Genomic DNA, 14,481 nt, shown 5'->3' with positions numbered 1-14,481 from the left:
TAGATAATGTATTATTACTGTATATTTTAGTGATTACAGATTTTACTATTGCAAGACTACCCTGGTTGTTAAATATTTGTCAGGTTGAAAGGCCGTGACATAGGCAGTAAATTGGGAAAGTTACATTGTTACAGTTTTAAATTGCAAAATCAGAAAAAGTAAAAACAGGTTAACAAGAGGTTTCGCAAACCTTCTGCAGTCTATGAAGCAAAACATTATGATCATGATTTTGGGACAGTTCGAGGCTTCTTGATGACTGAGACTCTAACACAAGAAGAATTGGATATCAACTTCGACAGGTTCAGTTCCTCTCCTCTACTACAAGGCCTCAGAAATCTGCTCTTTGTCAGAGAACCAGTTGTTGGATCCCTATAATCTACAATTTTTGTTTTCAGCGTACGAACTGCCTGATCTTCTTCATCATGGATCCTCAAAACGATTTCCTTATTACGAAAAATCGATTTTGCGATTGCTTCGTCCTGCGCCTCCAGTTGCTTCTCCTTTTCCTTGGCATTACGCTGCAGGGCCTCAAGCATTGCTTCGGAACTCACCGCAGCATGTCTCGCCTTAATAGACCTCACTTGGTCGATATCCGCGTCTGTGTCCATCTCTCTCTTGGATACCCGCGTTCTATTCTCCAAAGATTTCAATGGATCCCCTTCTGCATCCTTTCTCCTGTCCACCTCTTGATCCTCAACACGCCATGGCTCGAAATTTCTGGTTGCTCCAAACTCAACAGTATAGTCTGAATTTTGTGGATCAGTCTTTATTGTGAATTCTGCTGAGCATGTAGAGCACTTGAAGTAGGCCCTATGGATTCGAATTCCTAAATATGTCTCACCGTCTACGATTTCTTTACGGGTATTAACCTTGGTTCCTCTACCCATGTAATTCCCGCAAGTTTTGCAGCGAATACTCATCGGAAGCATCCATCTGCAGTCCTGTTGTTTCTTACGTTGTATCGGTGGTATTTTTGCGGGATCAAGATCTGGTGGAATGTAATGACACCGGACTTTCCTTTCTCCCATCTTTATTCTTCTCCACTGAAAACTGAGATCAAGAAGTTGAGTTCTGATGATATGCGAGAGTGAATTTTTTAGCAGGAAAATTTCGGGAAACAAGTCTGAAAAGGAAAGTGACACGCGGTTACACGGTTACAGCTGGACGGAACGTGCATGCCAAAGTATTTACCTCAATTGGGATTTAAGTGCAATTACTGGTCGTGACCCAATTGTGGCAGTTGGTGCGTGGTGAGAGCTCTTTTTCTTTGGACGACAAGTGACAAGAGCTCTTACAAGGTTACGGATGCTAAAGTTCGCATGTGCTGATGCATGCTAAACCTAACTCATGCTTTGCTAATCCCACTCTGCAACTTTTTACTTCATGTCAGTCATGTTTTGTTATTATTTTTATTTTTTTAATTTTATATGCAAAAGTCTTGAGAAAGGCTATCCATCTGCCTCAACGCAGTTGGCATGAGCCAAACTGGGAGGTATAGACCAAACATATTAGCAGAGTTTATCTTATTGGGCCAAGATATGAGTAACATCATTTTAGAAACTATAATTAGAATTGAAATGAAAAAAATACTTAAAGAGAGCATTGTATGTTGATCTCCGGCATAAAATTGATCAACCAACTCTTTTACATCATTTCCAACGATGGCATGAGTGAGTTTTAATTCCATTGCTTTTTTCAAAATACTCCATATAACACGGGTTTCAGCTGGTTCAGGTAGGACCGTTTCCTGAGATTTTGATGCCCCGAAGGGCACTTTGAGAAGAAGCGTAAAATAATCTCATAACTCTTTTTTTTTTGCATAGCCTTTTTAGAAAATAGTGGTGGTTAAACACTTTGGTAGTACTCAGATGTCATTATTGTAGTCCAATTCTAGGTTGTATGTGTCAATCTTGATTCGCTAAGGCGTGGAACGCCTTCGGGTTTAGGTTTTGTTTGTCAGATAAATGTAATTGGTAAACTAACACTATGTTTGTTTGTAACCCCTTCCTCGTTGCGAGTCAGATGTCAGACCGTTTGTTTTTTTGTTTTGAGTCAGATCTGACTCAATAGTTGACTCAGACCTAACTCCTGACTCGGACCCTTTTGAGTCATGCAACTAAATATCCCTGATTCGTGGGACCAAGCCTCTGACTCACATATTTTTGAGTCAGTTAAGTCAGATCTGACGCCATTAACAAACATATTTATTCAAATCCAGATGAGTCTGGTGATTATAATTAGATCTAGATGAGTCATATCCTGACGACTCGGATCCAGAAAGAAAAAAAAAACATGGTGTAAGTTGAAACACACCTTCAAATTTGTTAAATCATTATCTGATATTGATGCAGCCACTACAACTTCACCATCACTTCTCCTTCTAATGAAACCATATCTTGCATCTCCCGGATTGCCCCTAGAGGCACTATCCCAGCACTGTACCAATTGGTCTCCAATTGGAAGTTGGAAAATATATTCAATTATTCTCACCGATTGAATTCTGCACTTTAACTCAAAAAGTCTGAGAATTTTGTAGATCATATGTCTCATTCCACATTACAACATTCATTCTAACGTTACAGTGTAAGTGAATCTCATAATTCTATTTTTCAGCAAGTCCATATTAAACTTTTCATTATGATACACCATTATGTTTCTCAGGAAAATCAATTCTTTTATAGTTACAAAGGTTGTTGTTTTCCAAATCTCTTTAACTACAATGCTTTTTCTATTTGCAGCATTCAAAACATCCTCAAATAATGTTGGATTTAAGAAGATAAATATACCTCCCAACCATTGCCATATCCGTTTACAGGACCAAAGAATATGGTTACTAAATTCCTCAGCACTATTACAAAACATCAATTCTTGCAGTTCTTTATGCTTGTGAGTGGGCAATCAATAATAATTTCCCACAGCTTTGTATCAGATCTGATTTTCAAGTTGTATTGGCTTCTTTTAACTCAAACAGGATTCCATGGTATGCTATATCTAGATGGAATGTCATATGTGCTAAACTAAGGAGTTTATCTTTAGTTCACAGTTTCAGGGAAGTAAACTTCTCTGCAAATAGTTTAGCCAAGAGGGGGTGAGATTATTGAAAGGTCAGAGAAATGTGTTTTTGTCTAAAACATTTTTTTAGTAGCATTGAAATCCCGGCAAGCCATATTTTTTTTGTTAAATTCTTGAGATGTAATTAGTTTCTTGTTTTTGTTTCAGTTCTTGAGTATGTGACCTGAAATGGTCAGTGTTGTATTATTTTGGTTCTTGTTTTGGTGATTAATAAAATTCTTATTATCAATAAAAAAAATGATATTGATGCACACCATATCCACAAATACAAAACGAATACAAATATGTTTCATGCCAATGTAACCAGTTTAGATAGTTTAGATATGACTAAAGTTCATACAATTTACGTGTAATTTCCAATTTTGCATTCAAAAGTTAGAACATAACAAATTCAATCAACATAAAGTTAAAGATTCATGATTAGACAACTTCAACTACTCGTATATATTGATCAAAATGTTACCACTGAAAAATGATAACATCATTTTCTAATTGGATAAATATGATTAAATTTTTATGTTTTAATGAGAATATACGACCATGTTTTTAAATTTTGAAGTAATATTAACGTCCTAAAATATATCCTCAGCTCTTACTCAAATTTATTAGAACTTCTATCTAAAAAGGAACTCAAGTCAGGGACATTTTTGGACCTTAATATACTTATAGGACCATGCATTAAAAAACGAATTTTAGACCGACCTCTACATTTTACAACGGGTTCCCTTAATTTACTAAAATAATTACGAAAATCTCTGGATGATAATTTTAAATAAGCAGTAACTTTTCTGCAGAGAAAGATTTCGTTGCCCCAGATCCTTTGATGACCCAAAGTAAAACTTTCCTGGCTTTGTCTTTGGTAAAAATCATAGTAGCACAAAAGAAAGCTTTATCGACGTAGTCTCTCATCACATATCAACACCATTAATCGTAGTAGAAATATCAAAAGCATCATCAATATTACATTTAATCCAACCAAAAGGAGGACATCCATTTACCAATAATACTGACATGAATGAAGGGTTTAGGGGTAATTTTAGGGGTTACGGAAACAATAATTGCTCTAGCTCTTTCTAAGCCAATAGCAGGTTTCAATTTTTACCAAAAAGTAAATTATTTTTACAGTTTCAAATAAACTAAAGAATGACAAATAAAAAAGGATTAGACTCTTCAGACAATGATAAAACATGATCAAGTAACAAAGAATGGAGTATCGTAAAACCACCCCTAAACCCTTCACATTTTGTCAGTAGTATTGGTAAATGGATTACACTAGAACTGAAATTTGAAAAAAAAAAAAGGATTAGACTATTCATACAGTGATGAAAAAAGAATGTTGCTCTCTTTACCAAACAAAAATTTATCAAAGAAATCATGAAAAAAAATGCAGAAAGGATAACTGAACCAAACTTAACTAGCTAAAGGACATAGAAACCCAAAGATCGTTACAGTTCGAGGTTTGAAAGTACATTTTCAAGCAACAAGACTAGAACTGAAATGAGAAATATCCTTAAAGAGAGCATTCATAAGTTGGTCTCTAGCAAAATCTCTTGGATCAAATTGATCAGCTAACTTTTTTACATCACTCTCAATTATGGCATTGGTGAGCTTTAGTTCAAATGCCTTTTTTTAAACGGTCCATATATTACGAGCTTTAGCTTCAGTTGGGGAAGAAACTTCAAAAACTATGGGAACACAAAATGGAGCACATCCATGTACTTTAGCTTTAACCTTACTGACGTAATCTCTCATCACATACCATGTGTCATTTCATAATAGAAAGATCGCAAGCACCATCACTATTATATTTAATCTAACCAAAAGGTGGGGGATTACGGGTTGTCAACCAACTAAAATATTTCTGATACTTCCTACAATAACAATTATTAGTATGTGTTGATAGTGGGTTTTTTCCAAAAGGAAGAAAACGTAAAATTACACCAGTAGCAGAAATATACAATATATAAATTATTTATGTCCTTGTATCAGAAATATTTAATTTATGTATTTAATTTTGTCTCTGCAAAGGAAATTGAATTGCAGACCCAATAATAGCTATAGATACTCTGCTGGTCATGTAGTCTCTCTACAAATATATACATCTATGTGAATATTAGATGCTTTACCTGGCTATTCTCAATATTTTGTATATAAAAATAACGCACTTAACGATACTCAGTATATCTGCTCTCTGTATTGAATCTCACAAGACTGCTGGTACTTGTTGCAATTCTTCCCACACTATTGATTATACAAAATGTATACTCAGAACAAGCTTTGGTACTACTATATCTTTCGCTTTGTTCACAAATAATTACTAAGATCAAAGACGTATTAACTACTAATATAGAGCGACTTGATCCATCCCGGGTGCAGTAATTCGACAGATAATTCCCTGGTACCAAGTATACAATGACAATAAACCACTTGTACAAGAATACAAGTATATATGTCATATAGCCTACTGCGAGCGGCGAAGACCAAGACATGGCCTCCCACCTCTCGAATGCTAGTGAACCAGCGTTGGCATCTTCTACTTGTTGGTGCACACTATACTAGCCACATCATTGTCCCAACCGTTATAAAGAGAGTGTTGGAGTTCTCTTGTTGATGATGCAAGAACACCAGATCCACACAATGTACAGCGCATCCAGCGTTGGCTTAGTTCCCGCGTTCGTAGCCCATCCAGGGCTGGTTAACTCCCACATCCATAGCCCATCCAGCACCATCTTATTCCCACGCCAACAGCTTCATCCAGAGCTGTGCCTTCTCATTTCCTCTGGCGCTGGTTTGTCAGGGCCAACTCTTCTTCCATGATGCACCAACAGATATTTCATCAATGTCAAACGATTGTCTTTTACCCTCGTTCGATGCATATTTGCTCTATGCAATAAGCGCCTGTCCAAGTGTTTGTACCTCTCTTCTTTTGGTGTTGTAAGCCATTAGTACCCTGATTTGATACCCAGGATGCGAGAATTCAATGACTAAAATTGCAACTGTATGTATGTAAATATTTGGCATCCATTCCTTCATAGTCATACACCAGTGACATGAGCTGCTACACCACCAGGTACCCGGCATACTCAACCAATCACGGCTGACATACTAGAGCTTATCGCTTACAGACCATCGCTCACAACCTATTGACTAGAGCTCATCGCTAACATCCTACTTCTTAGAGATAATTTCTCATCAGCACTAGTAGTTCTCTATTCGACTAATAAGTGAGTCTGAACGAGACTCATCAGTTAATTACTTGACCAAGTAGTCTTTTATGACACTATCAACTCAGCATTAGTAGCATATTGATTCTACTTGTTTATCTCTACGAGACATCAAACATGTCACATGGAGGGAATATTTTAGGGTTTTCGTCTAGCGGTCTACGACAGATGCGTTCTGTCAACTCACACTCATAACAGAATCAGACTAAGTCGTGGTAAACGTGAAGCGAAATAAGGGATAAGTGAACATGTAGAAGTCTTCTTAAAATGCAGAAAGGATTTACCAAAATAAGGGATAAGTGAACATGTAGAAGTCTTCTTAAAATGCTGAAAGGATTTACCACGTTTTCTATATCTTCTCGAGTTTTCCCGAGTCTTCTCGATTCTTTTATTTTCAACATGATTTTCACTTCTTATGGGGGGCCATTGTGCTATTAATATTATATACAGGTGACTCAAAATATTCACAAATCATCTCGAAATATCTTGAGAATACCAAGTAATCTCTCAACAAGATCAGAGAATTCTTACATTAATATTTTTACAACAAATTTCATGAGCTTGATCTTCACAGTTCAAAGACACCACATACATCACTACCACGATCTCTCTCTATATATGCTTCCCTCCCTAAAATCAACTTTATCTCCTCTCATTGTGACCAAAGAGACGCTTGAAAGATTGTTTCTTGGTTTAGGCGAGTTCCTTACGATTTTCATCTCTCGAACTCACACAAATACCATACTCTCACTTTATTTGTTTTACGCTTAAAATATTTTGGCGACCATTATGGGAGGCCAATCTTTCGGTTCCAAAGTAGATTTTAAAATATGAAATCAAAATCCCAAATTGATCGTAGGTTAGGTTCAATAACCTCAAATCCCAAATTTGTTCCTGCTAAAAATAGTGGTGCTAGTACTAGTATCACACCACACCAATCATCCATGTCAGTGTTAGTGCCATTACCACCAGCTAGGTGTGTTAATAAATCTTATTAGGTCCCCGTAGTATACTGCCTGAAACCAGTCATCTTATTCGGTTTAGGTTTTAAAGATTTCTGGTCCGGTTCTCAAATTGATGGACCGGGAATCAAACCCAATAAAATTTTCGGGTACCCATCGTGTCCGAGTACCCGTTGGGCACTAATGTTTTTTTAAAATAAAAATACAAATATCCTTTGTTTTTTTATTTACAAATTATTTTAACACATCATTACCGTTATTTTTCATTAATGGCCTAAATAAACATTAAATTTAAGAAGACATGAAAATTATTAAAGAAATCAAACTAAAACTAGATAAATGTATTAAGTTTAGGCAAAAGGACTTATAAAAAGTTAAATAACCGAATACCTAGTACCTGTGAGATATTTGCATTGCTAATGAATCCAATTTTAGAGCCCGGAGCCGGACCCAGTTCTTCCGGTTCATGTCTGGGTTATCGGGTACCCATTGACATCCCTACCACCATCACTCTTCACGATGTTACTCCTAATACCTCTAACCATCTCCCCTATGGTCATGTCCCTGAATAAATTATAAATCCTAAAACAGTTCCTAATCTCATGGATCTGATGGAAAGACAAGAAATTCTCCTAGAAGTCAAGTTAATATGGTGAAAACACAAAAGGAAGTACTCGCCTTCCTCGAGACTCTGACAACACATATGTCACCTGATCAGCGTCACTAGCACATAGAGAAAGTCAAAGATGCTCTAAGGACCGCCGACTCAAGCACATCTAAAGTCCATATCCGGGATTCGTACCAATTCTGGAATTAATAAGAGTCCAAAATCCAGCTATTTCACTATTGAAAACCTAGAGAGACTCCTCCAAAGTGGAAACAAAAAAGGCTCATTCTCATCTCATCACCACCAGCCTCCTTACCCGCATGATATCGAGAAGGTCCCTCTACCAATAGGATATACCTCTCTTTTATTCTCGTTATACGATGGGACCGATAACGCTTGCGAACATGTCTTCCAGTTTCCAAAGTCATTGAGAGAGCATGACTAAAATCATGTGTTGCACATCAGGGAGTGTTGAAAGTCTCTTATAGGCACAACATGTATCTGATATAATAATATTGTTCATAATAGTATTGCTAACTGGTGTGAGATGATTGACACCTTTTGTAATAAATATATCTTTATCTCTGAACAAATCACGTTGTCGGATCTGGTGAGAATGTTTCAACGAAGTAGTGAACACCCCACGACAAAGTGAAGCGATTTAGAACCCAATCTACTAATTTTCATTAATTGAATGTGATTGAACTACAACTGGTAGAGCTCTGCATAAATAAGTTTATTGAGCCTTGTTGGAAAACTTGAGCTTTCAGAAACTGCATGAAGTTTCCAAACACTCAGCTGCAACCGTGCTTTCTCATTGGAGAGGACTATAACTCCTAACAGTGAGGTCGCACGAACCTAGAACTAAATAAAAAGGCTCAAATAGCTAAATATCAGAAATGCCCATAAATTTTTTCTCTCGAATGTTAGTCAAAAAACGCAATATCTGGTCATAGTCGTGTTAAAGGAAACCAAAAACATGCTAGGTAAAAATGAGAGTGAAGGACCTATCCTGGTGGAGAGCATGTCGACATTAATATCAATTACTTAGGCTTCATACCAGTATCTTGGTCGGGCGTAAATGGTATCCCTAGCCAGGTGCTTCTGAAATAAGACCCGACAAGCACTGTTATAGCCAGGTGCTTCTGAAATAAGACCCGACAAACACTGTTATATCACTAGTGGTTATGTAATTAACTCTTAATACCCAACCATCTGTAGGTGTTGTTAGAAAACGAGGAAAAAGGAAAGCTCCAACCCCTGAACCATCATAACGCAAGCACTCTAGATTGGTCCGCGCTCCAACTTCAATATCAGCAACCTAAGTATCATGGAAATCGAACCAAACTCAAGCAGTCTAAGCTCTGATTTCACAGCAAAAAAGACAAAAAGAAGCTCCAGCACTTCTGGACCTCCCGTTTCCCATAAGAATTACTTGAACTACTAGAGGTGTGGATTCAAGAAGGAAGTATCAAACTCCATTATATTCATCAAGATCCAACTGAACATGAAATAACTAATCATAAATATTGTAATTTTCACAGATTTTGTCATCACCCAACTAGTGAATGCTGTCAGATACATCTTCAGAGGAAAGGTTATGTCGGGTGAGCAACAAGTGGGGACTGAGTATGTGTGAATATAATATATCATCCTTGTCATATTTTTAAAACTAAAAATCTATCTTTTCATCTTTCTCCTTCTCATGAGTCTAATCCTTTGACTCTTATCCATTGTGATGTTTGGGGTCCCAGTCCAGCAATTTCTCATGCTGGTTATAAGTATCAATTAGTGGTTATAGATGATGCTGGTAGATTTCATTGGATTTATCCAATGAAATGAAACTGATGTTCTGAACTGTTATTCACACTTCAAAACTGTTATTGAAACTTTGTTTTCCACTAAAATTTGGCGGTTTTAAACTAATAATGTTTGTGAGCTTGTTAAGGGTTCATTCAAGCAGTTTTTTTTATTCATTATAGTGGTATTCACCAGAGACCTTGTTGTTCAAATACCCCTCAACAAAATGGATTAGAAGAAAGAGAACATAGGCATATCAAAGAAATGGGTAATACACGTTTATTTCACTTTTCTTGTCCAAAACGTTTCTGGTTTGATGTCATTATTGTTGTTACCTATCTTATTTTTCTCAATAAAAAATTTTCTTATGATGTTTTGCTTCATGTTGTTCCAGATTATTCATTTCTGAGAGTATTTGGTTCCACTTGTTGTCCTTTTTTATTTTTTAATCATTCAAGACCTGATAAATTGTCTCTAAAATCTTTAAGATATGTGTTCATTGGATACAATCCTTTTAGGGATACACGTGTTTTGATCATGTTTCTAGAAAATTTCATATTTTTAGACATGTCATCTTTGATGAATCTAATTTTTATTATAGTTCATGTACTTCTAATATTTCTGCAGATTCTCAATGTCTAATGCTTAGTTCTGATCCAGAATCTTCAACCTATAAATCATTATAAGTTTATTTCTCATGACCCAATGGTTGCTAGGTCTATGAAGGGAGTTGCTAATTTAAACAGTTTCCCGATTTTTTTTTGAATCATCCAGTCAAACATCCTATCCCTTCTGCTTTTACAAGTTTGTTAGACGTTATCTCTGAGCCTAAGATATTTAAGGAAGCACGTGAGAATCCTATATGGTTAGGATACATGAAAAATGAGTTTGATACTCTTGTATTGAATGATACTTGGGAATTGGTAGATCTTGAACCACATACAAACATTCTTGGCAGCAAGTATGTGTAGAAGGTCAAACTTAAGTATGATGGTTTGTAGAAAGACTTAAATTGGTAATAGTGGCTTGAGAGTATAATTAACAAGATGATGTTGATTCTGGTGAGATTTTTAGCCTAGTTGTAAAATCTACAACTATTAGAGTTGTTTTAACTTTAGAAATCTATAATGATTGGTCAATCATGCAATCAAACGTATCCAAAGTATTTCTACATGTTTTTTTGTCTGAAGATGTGTTCATGAAGCAACCTCCTGGATTTATATATACCAATTATCTTAATCATGTATGCCACTTGAAGAAATCTCCTTATGGAGTGAAACAAGATCTAAGAGCATAGTTCACCACATTTATTTATTTTCTTCTTGAATAAGGATTTCTCAAGTTCATGTATGATCACTCCATGTTTATCAACATAAATGATGGTACTGTTGCTATATGTAGATGACATTATTTTGGCAGAAAGTTCATGTATTCTTCTTGAAGATTTGATTGCAGCAATTAGTAAGAAATTCTCTATGAAACAACTAGGAAATTCGCATTACTATCTACGCACTAAAGCATCCTGGTGCGCAAATTTTTATTATTTTGACACATTAAACGTATACTCCATAACTTTTAGCTAAAAAAAAATGTTAGAATCTAAAACTTATGACACTCCATTTACAAAGTCTAAGTAATGTTCAGTTCATGACGGTATTTATTAGCTGCATTTGAATATTAGGAAATAGTGGGTGATTTTCACAATTTATGCATGATCTTATCAATCATCATATGTTGCTTGTGAAGAGGATGTAGAGGTACCTGAAAGGTACTTTGGTTAATGGTATTTCTTTGAAGAATGGTGAAATTCTTTTTCTGATAGCATATGTCGACTAAGATTGAGCAGGTGTCCCTTACACAAGAAGATCTACATCTGGTTACGTGGTTTTTCTGGGGTTGTTTCTTTGGGATTTTTACAAGATTGATTTATTCTTCTAAGTTTTGTCACTTTCGTTGTAGTTTCTGGTGCTTGTGATGATTCCGTTGCTACATCATAACTTGTTTTGTGTTCAGTTTTCTCTTTATGTTTCTTTTTTATCAGTTTCAGAGTAGGTTATGAGTTTGAGAAGGTCTCTCTCTTCAAACTTCTAGTGTCTCATATACTAATTGAGGGAGTGTATTGGGGAAATAGGTCAAGTCATGTTGACTTGACTAAATCTATGTGTCGTATGACATATTGTATATACATGTCTTCTAGATTTGTGGTAGATACCTTATAATATTCATTTAAATAATATTTCTCATCTCATTCTACCAATTCTAACACATAAAAATTTATGACGAGTATAAGTTACTTATGTGAAGTAAATAGATGATGAATTGCAAATATCAATGTGGCACAGTGGTAAAGTCACTGGATGATGATACCAACGACCTGAGTTCGAAACTCGTAAACATTAGGTAGATAATTATTCTTTGTTTGCCTAGTTACATGGTCTTATAGATGATAGAATTCTTATAAAAGAAGTTTAAACTTTATGCAATAGGAAGTGAACATCAAGATAGTATGATTATTCTACCAAGGAATTTGCGGTAGGAAGTGAACATCCAGTGCAAGCCCATTACTGGTACCACTAACCTTTCTAAGTCGATGTACTACATTTTTAATTGACCAAACAGAAAATTCTTTTACTGAATCTAATTTCCAGAATCTAAAAGAGAAAAAAAAATTGTTTTCTGCTCTCTTAGAAAAAAAAAAAAAACCTAGAAATTCGTCAGCAGTCTCCATCCCTTTGCTCAGATCTAATCTAAAAACAGACTCATTTTATTTTGATTGCTATAAGGTTTTTTCTTTTTTTTTTGTAGGATTTCAATTTTTTTATGAATTAAAATCATTTGATATTTTTCTTCATCTTTGGAGTTATTATATCTTTCACTTTTGTGTTGTTATCTCTTCACCTTTATGGAGATTCTATCTTCACCTCCAAGGTGATATTTCTATGTTTATTTTGGTTGGTTTGTGGTTTGTTTTATGAGATTCTTCAAGAACATCAATGATTCAACTCGACGACGCTTCGATTTTACGATCCGAGAAATTTAGGGCATCCAGCTTCTTCTCAACCAACAGTTGAGTCAATTACTTGCTTATTTTTGAAGAAGACGAGTCAATTACTTGCTTATTTTCGAAGAAGACAACAATCGGAAACGTTCAGAATGTTTTACGGTTTACACCTTCCTTAACGTTCAGAATTTATTACGGTTTATACCTTCCTTCCCTTCAAAAATTGGACACTATCGTAGTTCATCGCCCATTTTCTTAGCCATTTATTCATAAATTGTATCTTATTTGTATTTGGATTTTATCTTTTCTTGATTTATGATGTTCTTGATTATCTTATAAACATCCATTCAACCTCTATTTTTCTATGAAATATAATGTTAGCCGATACTAACCAACAACAACAAAAAAAAAAAATCTAATTTCCTCTTTAATAAGCTCTCAACCAAAATTTAAAGTCAGTTACAAATGTGCAAGCCTTCTAAAAGAATACAACACATCAGACCAGGCAAAAACTGCTTATTTAATTAAAGAAAAACCTGAAAATAACTCCAATGGTACATTCTACTTAAGGAATGTTCTCTGCCCTTTGAACACACAATATATCAGGCACCGAGGGATAGCATTTAAAGGACAAATAAACATTATCCCTCTTCAATAAATTCCTTCAAATGACACCTCACCCCTAAACTAATCGGGTATTATACTAAGAATATCTTCTCCCAGGGCCGTCTCACACTTTCTGAAGGCTCTAGGCGTGTCTTTAATTTTTGGCCTTTTAAGTGCACCAATATATTATTAAAAAGAAATTTAATGGTCATACCTATATGAAACTAACAATTATTGTTTTCACACAGAACTTTGGAAGCATATTTTTACCATATTCTTATACATTATTGTAATACATACATATCACTAAATGCAAGGATATGTAAGATTTTTTACGAAACAACATTCTACTTTTACGCTCTTATGAAAATTTATCTATATACAATATAAAAAAGAATTGCGATCTCCGTTTCTTGGGATTTAGAGAATAAACAACATTTCAAATTGATATTTTTATTTATATGGATTATTAGAAATGAGAGAAAATTGTGTGTTTTTTTTTTAAATGTTTACCAAAAAATCCATAATAACATTGTATGCGAAAAAAATTTAAACGAAATAAATAAGAATAAATGGTGTACTTGAAAAATTATATGTAATAACATTTTATCACAAATTGTATTTTTAATACGTGGGAGACATTCAGGCAATCAAATTAGTAGTGATGCGTATATAAATACATTAATGAAGATAATTGTAATATGTAATATGCAATAGCTACTTCTTTATATTATCGTTTACCGAATTTATTTAATTAAATCGTTCACTGAAGATAATTGCAATAATTGGTCTTCATGAATAAATCTTTTATGTATTGTTTTCCATGATATTTAATTGTACCATTTTTTTCATTGTGTCCAATCTCATGATAACCTTCAAAACTTATGCTTATAACTCTCATGTTCCTGCTTGATTAAGTAAAGATGGATACTTTTGACGATTGATCCTTGTCTTATATCTTCTTGTGAGTTTATTAATATCCGAGAAAATCATTGTTCTAGTAAAAACATCGGCTTTGTTGTTCTATTTTGAGAATAACATCAAATGGAGGTGAGTTCTTAATTGAACCATAGCTTAATTAACATATCTTTGGTGGGGAGTGTGTTTGTGGAATTTAGGAAAGAAAAGTCCTTTTAATCTCTTTAAGGTGAAAGAAACTAAGTTGTGAAACTTAGTGGAATCATCATTGACGACATGATATTCTTAGTA

The 14,481-nt window shown here is 34.8% G+C and overlaps 1 protein-coding gene across 1 annotated transcript; it reads right to left on the bottom strand.

Annotated features, from left to right (window-relative positions):
- Window positions 1-66: 66 nt before the first annotated feature.
- Window positions 67-1,527, bottom strand: LOC113283185 (YJU2 splicing factor homolog). The gene has a single exon (XM_026532361.1). The coding sequence runs from the start codon at window positions 1,026-1,028 to the stop codon at window positions 222-224; it is 807 nt and encodes a 268-aa protein (XP_026388146.1). The 5' UTR covers window positions 1,029-1,527; the 3' UTR covers window positions 67-221.
- Between the last annotated feature and the right edge of the window lie 12,954 nt (window positions 1,528-14,481).

This window comes from Papaver somniferum, chromosome 5 (assembly GCF_003573695.1).
Source record: "Papaver somniferum cultivar HN1 chromosome 5, ASM357369v1, whole genome shotgun sequence".
NCBI classification, from domain to species: Eukaryota; Viridiplantae; Streptophyta; class Magnoliopsida; order Ranunculales; family Papaveraceae; genus Papaver; species Papaver somniferum.
Note: the sequence above shows the minus strand (reverse complement) of the source record. Positions and strands in the feature narration are given on the sequence as shown.

What these genes read in the sequence shown, in the direction of transcription:
- LOC113283185 (XM_026532361.1), bottom strand. Translation starts at nt 1,028, where the DNA reads ATGGGAGAAAGGAAAGTCCGGTGTCATTACATTCCACCAGATCTTGAT.